A 13,794-nucleotide genomic window follows, 5' to 3' on the forward strand; every position below is an offset into this window, starting at 1 on the left:
CACTATCAATGGAAAAAGGGTAATAAAGAGTAGATTAGAACCGTGGAAGAGGAAAACGACAGTTATTGTTTACTGGGGTATACCACACTTTTTTAAATAGAGATATTTGCGGCTGGACAGTGAGCGACACACTCAAACTGCTTTTTTTTTAGATACCAAAGGCCCAAAACTGGATAGTACAGTGATTTGACCCGTGGAACTGCGAAACCACACTGGGATGTCGGGCCTACACAAGACTATTTTCAACAGATATATTTTTGTGTCACAACAGTCAGGAGACACTACTGTTTTTCTTTACGGAAAAAACTACCAAAAGCTGAATAATAGAGGTTTTTTACCGTGGGATGGCAAAACCACAGTTATTGTTTACTGGGGTATACCACACTTTTTTAAATAGAGATATTTGCGGCTGGACAGTGAGCGACACACTCAAACTACTTTTTTTTTAGATACCAAAGGCCCAAAACTGGATAGTACAGCGATTTGACCCGTGGAACTGCGAAACCACACTGGGATGTCGGGCCTACACAAGACTATTTTCAACAGATATATTTTTGTGTCACAACAGTCAGGAGACACTACTGTTTTTCTTTACGGAAAATATACCAAAACCTGAATAATAGAGATTTTTTACCGTGGGATGGCAAAACCACAGTTATTGTTTACTGGGGTATACCACACTTTTTTAAATAAAGATATTTGCGGCTGAACAGTGAGCGACACACTCAAACGTTTTTTTTGTTTAGATACAAATGGCCCAAAATGGATAATACAGAGGTTTGAACCGTGGAAGTGCAAAACAACACTTCTGTTTCTCTAGCCTACACCAGACTATTTTCAACAGTTATATTTGTGTCTGAAAAATCAGAGACACGCTTTTTTTTGGGGGGGAGGGGGACACACCAAAAGGTTAATAAGACGGGTATTTGTACAGTGTGAAGGAGGAAAAAAAAGGAGGATTTAGATGAAAAAAAAGGATTTTTCCTGGCCCCCGACACCTGGTGCTAAGTCCAGCAATTTCAGCAACAGAAGCACACAGGACTGTAATGCAGCGTTTGCTGGTATAACCACTGTGTCTCCTATACAGCCTGCCTGCCTGGTATCTGGGATGGATATTAGTCCTGAGAAGGACTGTTTGTTTGTTCTGGCAGCCTTTACAGACCCTACACTAACTATTTCGCAGTTTATATCTCTCCCTAAATCAGCAGCGCTGTCCCTACACTGTCTAATCCGGAGCGACTGTGTCCAAGATGGCGGCGCCCGGTTTTAAATACTCGAGGTGACGCTGTGCGGCCAGCCAATCACTGTAATGCCCACAACCAACATGACTGCAGCATTACAGTGACTGGCAGGCAATCCCTGCATGTTCATTGGCTCTGTAAAGAGCGCCAAACATGGAGGGCGGAGACCCGAGCTTCCGCCCGAGTAACCCGGAAATGCTCGGGGCTCGCCGAACATCCCGAGTAGCGTGATGCTCGGGCGAGTACCGAGCAGTGTCGAGCATGTTCGCTCAACACTAATCGTTATAATTTAGGAGGGCAGGCACAGTACAACATTTTTTTTATCTCCCCAGAGTACCCCTTCAAGTCTACATTGAACCTTATAAAATTATGGAACTAAACACCACCAAAACAAAAAGATAGAAAATACAATGCTCTGTGGACCTCCATGCGCCATTTATCTCTTTAATTCAATCCAGATGTCTGCGATATTTATCACACAGATACAGATCTTTTACACAGATGTGACATGTAATAACCCACCTGATGTGGCACCAGCTCATCATATCCCCGTGTGCTCCCAGTGGCACAGCATGCCATAGACACAATGGCTGAACTGGGCAATGAGTCAAAAGCAGATCGATGCTGGAAGACAAGAGGCGGTTACATCACTGGGACGTGATACAGATTCACACTTGCTACACATTTGCCATTTATATCTTCAACTTTGCAGGTTATAGCTGGCAAGGCGCCTGCTGTTCAGGAAGAGGCTGATGATATTGAAGATATTGAATATGAAGCCAAGTGTAAGTGCCCTGGGGCGTGTCAGTGCACCCAAAATGCATGAACATGCCCACAGTGCATGTCTACGTGCACTTCCAGGCTAATTTACATATGGATTCACACACTGGCTCAGTGCTGACAAAACAGGGATAATTGTTATCACTACTCTATGACCTATACAGCCTTACCACTAGTTTGAGTAGTAAAATAGTGCTGATGGGTTCCTTGTAATACTGCCATGAAATGCCCCCATTATACTGCCATACAGTTTCTATATAATTCTTTTTCAGCCTCATACAACCACTATATGTTCCTTTCTATACTGATTACTGAATAATGAATGAGAAGATTCTTACTGTGATGGGACTCTCGTTGTCATGTGTAACATCCATGAACAGTGCGTGAGCGATTCCAGGGACGAGCGGTCGGAGCGACGGCTGTACGAAGGACCCCACTGGTTCCCCCCCATAGCGGTATACCAGCCGGCCTTCCTCATGGCTGTTGTATGCACTCATGGCCTCTGCGGAGAAAAGAACCTTCTACCTTACAACTTATTAAGTAGAGATGTCACAGATATGGAGAATATAAAAAAACCACCTAGATGGTGAATGATTAAGCAGCAGCCCATAAGACTGGTGCACGCACTGGAGGAACTCGGAATTTAGTAGTGTACTGTGCTATTATAATGCTATTATGGTGACACCTATGTATTTCTATCACAGCTATGAGTTTAAAAGATATGCTGATATAATTTGTAGTATTCCAGTGTTTTATGTGTATATTTAATCAGCAATTTCCATATATATTCCTATATATAGCTGTGAGCAGAACCATCTAATGTGTATGGGGGGATAGCTGTGGGCAGAACCATCTAATGTGTATGGGGGGAGATAGCTGTGGGCAGAACCATCTAATGTGTATGGGGGGATAGCTGTGGGCAGAACCATCTAATGTGTATGGGGGGAGATAGCTGTGGGCAGAACCATCTAATGTGTATGGGGAGATAGCTGTGGGCAGAACCATCTAATGTGTATGGGGGGATAGCTGTGAGCAGAACCATCTAATGTGTATGGGGGGATAGCTGTGAGCAGAACCATCTAATGTGTATGGGGGGATAGCTGTGGGCAGAACCATCTAATGTGTATGGGGGGATAGCTGTGGGCAGAACCATCTAATGTGTATGGGGGGAGATAGCTGTGGGCAGAACCATCTAATGTGTATGGGGAGATAGCTGTGGGCAGAACCATCTAATGTGTATGGGGGGATAGCTGTGAGCAGAACCATCTAATGTGTATGGGGGGATAGCTGTGGGCAGAACCATCTAATGTGTATGGGGGGATAGCTGTGGGCAGAACCATCTAATGTGTATGGGGGGATAGCTGTGGGCAGAACCATCTAATGTGTTTGGGGCATTTAAGGCTACGTCACCTTTGCTCGGAGCCTTATGTAGTATGACGGCAATGACTAATAGAGGCCAGTCGTTCCATATGTGTTATCAGGGATTCTGGAATGGGTGGTCATACAGCCATACCTTGTGTTCTCTCTATAAAACCCCAAACCAGCACCCTTTAAATGCTGGGATCGGGTTAATGCAAAAAGTAGCAATGACTGATACAAATAAGATAAAAAATCCTTGTTCGCCCCCATACCCACTAGACCAATGTCGGCAGAAGCTGCTGATGTTGATGGCCGATAGTGTACTGTGTATGGCAGAGTGGGCGCCTCTGTGTATGGGAGAATTGGGCGAGATGGCTGCCGTCCGTACGATCGACCATGCCATAGTCCAGCTGACCGCTGTCTGACGTTTATGGGGGGCTTATGCCTCCAGCACATGTTTTTACTTTAGCACTGTACAATCTTAGAGTTGAATGGAGTTGTAATAGGGGACCTTTATCTCTGCAATACAGTGCTATACAAAGGCACCATACGGCAGAATATGGAGGGTTTATGGCTTCGTACTACAGAGCCATAGAGACATGTGACTGAGGCCATGCTTAGGTGGGTATGCACTCAGGGGCGGACAGATAACTGTTGCAACCTATGTAATCGCACAGGGGCCCAAGAGGTCAGGGGGCCACTAACACCTCCAAACATAGGCAATTGTGCATAATGATGAGATATCGGACTGCAGGGGCCCATACACTGTTCTTGCCCAGGGGCCTCTCCTGTCTGTGTCGCCACTGTTCGTCCTCTATGAGTGTGTATTATATCAGACTCCCTTTCTAAAAGCATAGTTATCAAATGTCTTAAATTTGTCGGAACTGTCACGAATTTTCAGGAACAATTCCAGCAAATTAACACATGTCCTGATCTAAAAAAAAAGTGACGTTCATGCAAACCTTCCCCATAAACGGGAAGTTCTGCACAGATTTGGGTCTTCCTGGGGTGGAACATAAAGGTTTCTACACTATAATCTGATGTTGATATTGAACAGTAAATCCTATTGTGAGTGTAAGGAGTCTATCATGTAGCAAACTTTACGATATCAGCAGATTTATGTTACAGAATTACAGAGCGGGATTACAGATGTCACATTGGGATTATCCAGTTAGAAAAGCAGAAGTCGTAGCAGAATTAATGCATGCCGAAAACCAGCAGCCTACCTCGTATGAGGGAGCTAATGCCCAGCCTAGTGACAAACACATTGTCCAGATCCTCGCTCCCCGTGAACAGCTCAGCCACTACATACAAGTCCGGGCGCAGCGTCCGAGCAGCATCCAGCAAGTACTACAAGTAGCAGGAAACGCAAGAGGAACAAGAGAGGGAGCGTGCAAGAACGCAAGGCGCAGAGGATAAGGACCGACAAGAAAAAGTGCAAAATACAAAAAAGAAAAATGAAGAAAGAACAAAAAGAAAGGAGTAAAAAAAGGTGAAACAAAGAGGAAGAATAAAAAGAAAAACAGAAAGACAGAAAAAAAGAAAGAAGATGAGACAGGAAGGAAAGACGTGGTGGGAAGAGAAGGAATAGGGGAGGTGACGTGCCAGGCACAGATGTGGTCAGGGTGGACATGGAGGTCGTGTCCATGCACACACAGCAGTCAATGGGAGATGGGAGAAAACAGCAAGGAGCAGAGAGTTATGGGGAGAAAAAGAAAAACATGGCAGCATTTAGTAATTGAATGCAGCATTAACATTCTCCAGAGCAGCAGCTCGGCGAGCAGATACCTCGGATGAGGCTGGTTATCCCCAGGCGGTTGACAAACACATTGTCGATATATTCACTGCCTGTGAAGAGCTCAGCAATCACATACAGATTGGGCCTGACTGACCGGGCTGCGGCCAGCATTTCCTACAGATACAAAGTGCTACGTATGACACTGTTCACACACAGGTTATACGGCTCTTACATTTACTTCTCTACAGACATAAGAGTGCTTCATATCAGCCATATTACAGGAGGGAGATTAATACAAACGTGAAGTGCAGGAACCGTATATCACATATATAAGCACTCGTTCATACTACAGGGTGGGCCATTTATATGGATACACCTAAATTAAATGGGAATGGTTGGTGATATCAACTTCCTGTTTGTGGCACATTAGTATATGGGAGGGGGAAAACTTTTCCAGATGGCTGGTGACCGTGGCGGCCATTTTGAATCCAACTTTATTTTTTTCAATGGGAAGAGGGTCATGTGACACATCAAACTTATTGAGAATTTCATAAGAAAAACAATGGTGTGCTTGGTTTTAATGTAACTTTATTCTTTCATGAGTTTTTTACAAGTTTATGACCACTTATAAAATGTGTTCAAAGTGCTGCCCATTGTGTTGGATTGTCAATGCAACCCTCTTCTCCCACTCTTGACACACTGATAGCAACACCGCAGAAGAAATGCTAGCACAGGCTTCCAGTATCCGTTGTTTCAGATGCTGCACATCTCGTATCTTCACAGCATAGACAGTTGCCTTCAGATGACCCCAAAGATAAAAGTCTAAGGGGGTCAGATTGGGAGACCTTGGTGGCCATTCAACTGGCCCAAGACGACCAATTCACTTTCCAGGAAACTGTTCATGTAGGAATGCTCGGACCTGACACCCATAGTGTGGTGGTGCACCATCTTGTTGGAAAAACTCAGGGAACGTGCCATCATCAGTGCATAAAGAGGGCAACACATCATCATGTAGCAATATCAGATATCCAGTGGCATTGAGGTTTCCATTGATGAAGAATGGCCCCACTATCTTTGTACCCCATATACAACACCATACCATCAAGATACGAGATGTGCAGCATCTGAAACAACGGATACTGGAAGCCTGTGCTAGCATTTCTTCTGCGGTGTTGCTATCAGTGTGTCAAGAGTGGGAGAAGAGGGTTGCATTGACAATCCAACACAATGGGCAGCACTTTGAACACATTTTATAAGTGGTCATAAACTTGTAAAAAACTCATGAAAGAATAAAGTTACGTTAAAACCGAGCACACCATTGTTTTTCTTATGAAATTCTCAATAAGTTTGATGTGTCACATGACCCTCTTCCCATTGAGAAAAATAAAGTTGGATCCAAAATGGCCGACTTCAAAATGGCCGCCACGGTGACCACCCATCTGGAAAAGTTTTCCCCCTCCCATATACTAATGTGCCACAAACAGGAAGTTGATATCACCAACCATTCCCATTTAATTTAGGTGTATCCATATAAATGGCCTACCCCGTATAAGCGGTGACCACATATTCATATCCTATAGCGCATATCCTGGGCTATGTCTGTGCACATTATCACCGGCACTCTGACAATTCCCATCCATATACCCCATTAGTTTATATGGACGTCATAGAATGAGATCTCTGCTTGGGGTCCTCTGCTATGAGCCAACGTCACATTAAAAAAAGGCTCTTCCTCCGGGGCACCCAGGCTGGTTATTTGTTATACTGACCGCCATGGAATTGGCAAATGTTACCGGGAAAACATTTGATTATCAGGTCTTCCCTTGTCAATTACAACTTACACACTGATCAATTTACTTAAAGGGGTCTTCTGACTAAACCTCAATCAATTATCAACGGGATGGGTTAGAAATGAGGAACAATGACTGTCTAACTGCTGGCGCCCTCTCCCAATCATGAGAACAGGTGTCACAAAGTCCCCAGTGTGAACGGTGTGCTAGTGCGGATGTTCATCCATGGCTGCATTCTCAGATGATGGAACAACCAAACATATTTTCTTATGTGAGCAGCCACATTTAAAAATGTATATATATCAAAGCATGTACATAGCATGTGCACACACTGAGAAGGTTTTCTGAAACGCTACAACCTCTATTTCATATTCTGCAATGTCTATAAAAGACACAGAGTATTTCTTAACCAACCTCCTCAGGTCCAGCACCAGCTCTTTGTCACTGCCCTGTTCTCTGCTGTTTGTTTGAAGCACTTATGTCACCTCAACAGCGCTGCAGACAATCAGTGAACAAAGCGGCTCAGCCCATGTACACAGCACAAGCTGCTGAACTCACATGATGACAGTACTGAAGACAAACAGCAGAGACCGGGCAGTTAGACCTGGGGAGGGTGGGTAAGTAATACTCTGTTTGCATTTTTATAGCCTATGAAAGAAAGATTTCTAAATTTTAAGTAACATCTCTTTCGAAACCTCGTTAAACTCCCCTCCTTTAGATTGAAATGTAAAGTATAGAGAACCTGCATAAATATTAGACAAGGAAAGTAAGTTTTCCATTATTGCGGGCAATTTTGCTAGCAGAGAATACGCTGCCTGGGACACTATCCTTCTGACATGGAAGCTTGGGGGAATTGCAATTATGAAATGAATTTTAACTACTGTTAAAACGTCCCTGATATGTGTCACTAAGAATGTTAGCCTCAGTGATATGAACCTGGAAAAATGCTCCAGCACTATGTGCTGAAAGGGGTTAATTGGCCATATTAGACGATGGTCTAGGAATCACCACTGACACTCACGTGTCACACACACATCGCACCTGATGCTTTGCATTCTGCCATATGCAGCGCTGCCTACCTCGGCCACGTGAATAGGGGTAGAATGGCAGTTATCGAGTCGGACTCCATGGAAGTATGTGGCAGTGATTTCTGTGTATTTCTTCATATGATCCCATAGATATGGACAGTCTGATGGCTTGTCACCATAACGCAGCTTCACGCTGTCCCCCCAGCAGATCAGCTCTCTGCGCAGGTACACGTTGGAATCTAGGAAGAAAGGATCATTACCAGCTATTATATGGGCAGCCATGTGTAATACTCACTAGGAAACGTAGGCACAGCAAGAGGCAATATCAATATGCAGTGGGTACGGAAAGTATTCAGACCCCTTTAAATGTTTCACTCTTTGTTTCATTGCAGCCATTTGGTAAATTCTAAAAAGTCCCTTTTTTTCTCATTAAAGTATACTCTGCACCCCATCTTGACTGAAAAAAAAGCAGAAATGTAGAAATTTTTGCAAATTTATTAAAAAAGAGAAACTGAAATATCACATGGTCATAAGTATTCAGACCCTTTTCTCAGTATTGAGTAGAAGCACCCTTTTGAGCTAGTACAGCCATGAGTCTTCTTGGGAACGATGCAACAAGTTTTTCACACCTGGATTTGGGGATCCTCTGCCATTCTTCCTGTCTGATCCTCTCCAGTTCCGTCAGGTTGGATGGTGAACGTTGATGGACAGCCATTTTCAGGTCTCTCCAGAGATGCTCAATTGGGTTTAGGTCAGGGCTCTGGCTGGGCCAGTCAAGAATGGTCACAGAGTTGTTCTGAAGCAACTCCTTTGTTATTTTAGCTGTGTGCTTAGGGTCATTGTCTTGTTGGAAGGTGAACCTTTGGCCAAGTCTGAGGTCCAGAGCACTCTGGAAGAGGTTTTCATCCAGGATATCTCTGTACTTGGCAGCATTAGTGTTTCCATCAATTGCAACCAGTCGTCCTGTCCCTGCAGCTGAAAAACACCCACATAGCATGATGCTCCCACCGCCATGATTCACTGTTGGGATTGTATTGGGCAGGTGATGAGCAGTGCCTGGTTTTCTCCACACATACCGTTTAGAATTATCACCAAACAGTTCTATCTTCGTCTCATCAGACAAGAAAATCTTATTTCTCATAGTCTGGGCATCCTTCATGTGTTTTTGAGCAAACTCTATGCGAGATTTCATGTCTTGCACTGAGGAGAGGCTTCCGTCGGGTCACTCTGCCATAAAGGCCCAAGTGGTGGAGGGCTGCAGTGATAGGAGAAAGTTCCACAAAGTCAACTATCTCCCTACTGCATCTCTGGAGCTCAGCGACAGTGATATTGGGGTTCTTCTTTACCTCTCTCACCAAGGCTCTTCTCCCACGATTGCTCAGTTTGGCTGGATGGTCTGGTCTAGGAAGACTTCTGGTGGTCCCAAACTTCTTCCATTTAAGGATTATGGAGGCCACTGTGCTCTTAGGAACCTTGAGTAATGCAGAAATTCTTTTGTAAGCTTGGCCAGATCTGTGCCTTGCCACAATTCTGTCTCTGAGCTCCAGTTCCTTTGAGCTCATGATTCTCATTCTGTCTGACATGCACTGTGAGCTGTGAGGTCTTATATAGACAGGTGTGTGCCTTTCCAAATCAAGTCCTAGCAGTTTAATTAAACACAGCTGGACTCCAATGAAGGAGTAGAACCATCTCAAGGAGGATCACAAGGAAATGGACAGCATGTGACTTAAATATGAGTGTCTGAGCAAAGGGTCTGAATACTTATGACCATGTGATATTTCAGTTTTTCTTTTTTAAGAAATTTGCAAAAATTTCTACATTTCTGTTTTTTTTCAGTCAAGATGGGACGCAGAGTGTACTTTAATGAGAAAAAAAATGAACTTTTTAGAATTTACCAAATGGCTGCAATGAAACAAAGAGTGAAAAAAAATAAAGGGGTCTGAATACTTTCCGTACCCACTGTATTCTACTCAGTGCTGATTCCCTCCAGCATCTTGTACAATTTCAGTATAATAATAGTTCCAACTTTAGATTCTGCAGCCAATTTCCAAAACCAATTAAGTCATTAATGCAAAAAAAGGTCATATATCAGAATATTTCAGAGCGACATCTACAGTACGCAGTGAATTGAACTGTACCTGGTCCAGCAAAATTTCGCAGAGGATCATCCCCCATGACCCAGCCATTGTGAGCCATGAAGTAGCATCCTTTGTCGGGCTGGTGCATGAGCGGCTCCTCCTCTTCTAAGGTCATTTTTCCAAATGGGAAAGTGAAATAGCTAAAAAGAAAAATAATACGTTTCACTGCAAGGTCTGGACTAGACTATAACGTCAGTGACTAATGAAACAACCCAAAAAAGTCCGACACCACAAAATAAATGATTTCTCCGACAAAAATATAGTGCAAGTTAATGTAAATGTGCGTAGTATTCAAAAGAGTAAAAAGCGAATAGCTATAAATACAGGACGTAAATACATAGACATCAGCATTAACATTAGGGTGAAAAGTAGCAGCTGGGTCACTTTTATGCAACTTTAAAAACCCCGGACGCAGTTTTGGAGATTTCGCTTTTGCTTCCCTGTCTTCCAAGAGCCATAACTATTACATTTTTCCCTCCACATAACTTGTTATTCGTGGGATGAGTTATAGTTTTCAATGACACCATTCACTCTACATTTAAAAAAATTGTGAAATGGTTAAAAATTGCAATAAGGCCATTATTGTTAGGGTTTCAGTTTTATGGTGTTCACTGTGAGGTCAAAACAGCATTGTAATATGTTACTCCGGGTCAGTACAATTACAACAATACCAAATTTTTTTATATATACATATATATATATATATATATACACATACATACACATATATATATTATTTTAGCAGCTCGAAAAGTTCTGAACTTTGTAAAAAAAAAATACAATTTGGTTTGTGTCACCACTTTCTGAGACCCATAACTTTATGATTTTTCTGTTGATGGAGCTGTGTAAGGGTTTGTTTGTTTTTTTGTGACGATCTGTACTTTTTATTGGTACTATTTTGGGGTATTCACAAAGTTTTTATTGTATTTTGGGGGGGAAGGTATAGCAGCCAAAAATATCAATTCTGGCATTTTGATTTTGTTTTGTTTGCAGCATTTATCTTCTGGGTTAAATGATTTTATATTTTGATAAATCTGACTTTTACGAGATGTAGCAATACCAAATACGCTTATTTTACTGTCTTTATTTTTGGATAGGCAAACGAGGAGTTACTGGAATTTTTATGGTTTTTCTCATATTTTTTAAAACTTTTTTTCTCACTCTCTTCAAGCCGTTTGTATTCCGTGGCTCACATATAAAAAGTATTGTGCTGATTAGCAGCGACATACTTGTACTATGAGTGACAGGAGCAAAGTTTTGGATCGGTGAGACTCCTGAATGGACAGAGAAAATGACGGAACAAAACTTTTAATGGACTCAATATCCTTACTGAACATGAAATACACTAGTAACACCTGAATAGCTCAATAATTAAGATCAATTAAAAAGTCATTGCGACCTTTGGAGAATCACTGTTCAGATAGCAAAAATGGTAGCCATGTATATAGGATCTGGGATAATCTTGATATCAGTTCACAGCTGAAGGGCTCATTCACTCGCCCGACTTTTCCACGTACAAGATAAACGGACCAATTATTATGATCAGCTTTTGATCAGAGTGTGGTCTCAGTGTCATCCGTTTTTCTCGTATGTAGAGAAATAAAAAATTTCCCCACCTTCTCCACTCTGACAGTCCATGAAGATTGGACCTCACTCATCCAAGTGTGATCCGATTTTTTTCAAGGACCCACTGACTGCATTGCCGATTTTAATCCGACCCTTGGGTTCAAATTGGACATGACTCCTAATTTTCTCAATCCGCGAAAAACCACGGACATGTGAATGACCCCATAGACTATCACAGGTACGAGTGCTATCTGTGAAAACATGGATAGCACTTGTATGTGAAAATCGGATACCTGATGAGACAGATTCCCAACAATCCTGTTTAATAGCCGTTACCTGGTAACAATAGGATCTTTCCTAGTTATGGCTCCAAGCCTTGGACCTTGATTTGCCAAACGTTCATATGTCATGGTCCCCAAAATGCAATTCACTGCCTAAATGCAAGAAGACATAAACAAAATGTAAAATGTGCACTCTAAGGAGAAACTTAGGGGGCAGCACCACCCTCTATACTGTCCATATGCCACAATAGGACAAATGGAAAGGTGTTGCTGAGATGTGATGCACGGAGGATTTATATAATATATGCCACACTAGAAAACTTGTAAAGAAGCAGCAGTAATATTGTGTCATTTTAAGGGTAAAACTGCAAGAAGTCGGGTCAACTCCCATATATACGACTATGACAGAGCTTAATGGACATTGCTGTATTGATTCATCACATCCAACAATCATACCCACACAGCTTTAGACTTTAATAGATCTAAAAGTTTTAGATGGAAATGGCTAATGTAACTATAGATGTACCGCAGCACATATATACAGCTGTGATCTCCAAGTTCTGTGCTGTAGTTACTTCTCTAGACCTTTAATAATATGTCACAAGTTAGGAAAAAACAATCGAAAGGTGCAGCGCATGAAGGTAAGTTCCTTACATCATCAGCCGGCTTCCGCTTCAGATGATTGACAGGTCCTTCCCTATGCACATACATGGGAGAGATCCATATCATCCAAACTGATAATATAGTATGAAAAAAATTGAAAAGCCATGTGCCAAAAAATGGCCAAACTATATAAGGTGGGCGACTCCTTCCTAGAGCTAATAATAAATCCTACAAAAAACATGGAGTCAATCGTCCACCAAAATTAATAGACAAAAAAGTTTATTGAGAATATCAAAAGTAAGTGGCATAAAACATACATTAATAGAGTAGTAATAAAATCTGTAGTGAAGACTCAGGTGAAAAAGGCACAAGGTCTACACATATAATATAATGGGGGCAGTATTAGTACAAGTTATTGTTAATTCATATATGAAAACATGTAAAGACTATACCAGTCACAAAGCCGATAGACTGAAGTAAGCATAGATAATATACAAATGAGAGGTCACTAAATAGACTATCAGTATTTGAGAACTAATATCTCACCCATTACTACCTATGTAAGATCACCCGCTGGCAGCCCCATATACTGTCTATTTAGTGACCTCTTATTTGTATATTGTATATGTATATATATACTCTGGTAATGTATGTTTTATGCCATTTACTTTTGATATTCTCAATAAACTTTTTTGTCTATTAACTTTGGTGGACGATTGACTCCATGTATTTGTAGGATTCACATACATAGGAGAGACCTGACAAACACTTGGTGCGGTGCAGGAAGAAGCCAGCGGGGGATTATAGGGAGAGATGTGACTGTCCCAATGACATCCCGGATAGGTTATCAAACTATGTTTTCTCTGGTGGAACGAATCTAATGACAAGTTCCTTTTAATATCATGCTGACATTTCTAAAGAGACCTGTTCATGGTGGAAGTTGATCTGTCGGTGCTTCTCAGCATTAAGTTCTTCCAGCCTCTTGCGGAGCCAGTTGCAGCATTCTTCTATAGCTGCGGGCCCATTACTGCGATCACAAATAAGGTACACATGAGTCTACAAATATAATGGTAAACTAAAAATAAATCTGCATAAAATCTAACTATCTATTCTGAAAACTGACACCAACCTGTTTGGTACGAAAGTACTGAGAGCGGTGTCCATATCAACGGTGCTTCCGAAGCGTCTATATTCTGGGTCCTGGACAATCACTAACTGCTTTTTATCAGACTTTGCTCCCAGCCTCTGGGCACCTGCGGTACAAATACAT

The 13,794-nt window shown here is 42.1% G+C and overlaps 1 protein-coding gene across 5 annotated transcripts in view; it reads right to left on the bottom strand.

The window, feature by feature from the left end:
- The window catches only part of AGL (amylo-alpha-1,6-glucosidase and 4-alpha-glucanotransferase), a 162,962-nt gene that overhangs the window by 54,418 nt on the left and 94,750 nt on the right, over window positions 1–13,794 (bottom strand). For 4 of the 5 annotated variants that reach the window (XM_073643068.1, XM_073643070.1, XM_073643067.1 and 1 more), the window contains 8 exons: window positions 13,654–13,777; window positions 13,449–13,551; window positions 11,977–12,074; window positions 10,075–10,214; window positions 7,988–8,175; window positions 4,607–4,730; window positions 2,360–2,523; window positions 1,764–1,865 (listed from right to left, as the gene is read on the bottom strand). In XM_073643068.1, the coding sequence (XP_073499169.1) occupies window positions 1,764–1,865; window positions 2,360–2,523; window positions 4,607–4,730; window positions 7,988–8,175; window positions 10,075–10,214; window positions 11,977–12,074; window positions 13,449–13,551; window positions 13,654–13,777 (1,043 nt within the window). Of the gene's footprint in view, window positions 1–1,763; window positions 1,866–2,359; window positions 2,524–4,606; window positions 4,731–5,168; window positions 5,293–7,987; window positions 8,176–10,074; window positions 10,215–11,976; window positions 12,075–13,448; window positions 13,552–13,653; window positions 13,778–13,794 lie in introns of all 5 variants that reach the window. The other variant, XM_073643069.1, reaches the window with a different exon arrangement.

The sequence above is a fragment of the Phyllobates terribilis genome, unplaced genomic scaffold, assembly GCF_046119375.1.
Source record: "Phyllobates terribilis strain yellow unplaced genomic scaffold, ASM4611937v1 Scaffold_8__6_contigs__length_399053987, whole genome shotgun sequence".
Taxonomy (NCBI): Eukaryota; Metazoa; Chordata; class Amphibia; order Anura; family Dendrobatidae; genus Phyllobates; species Phyllobates terribilis.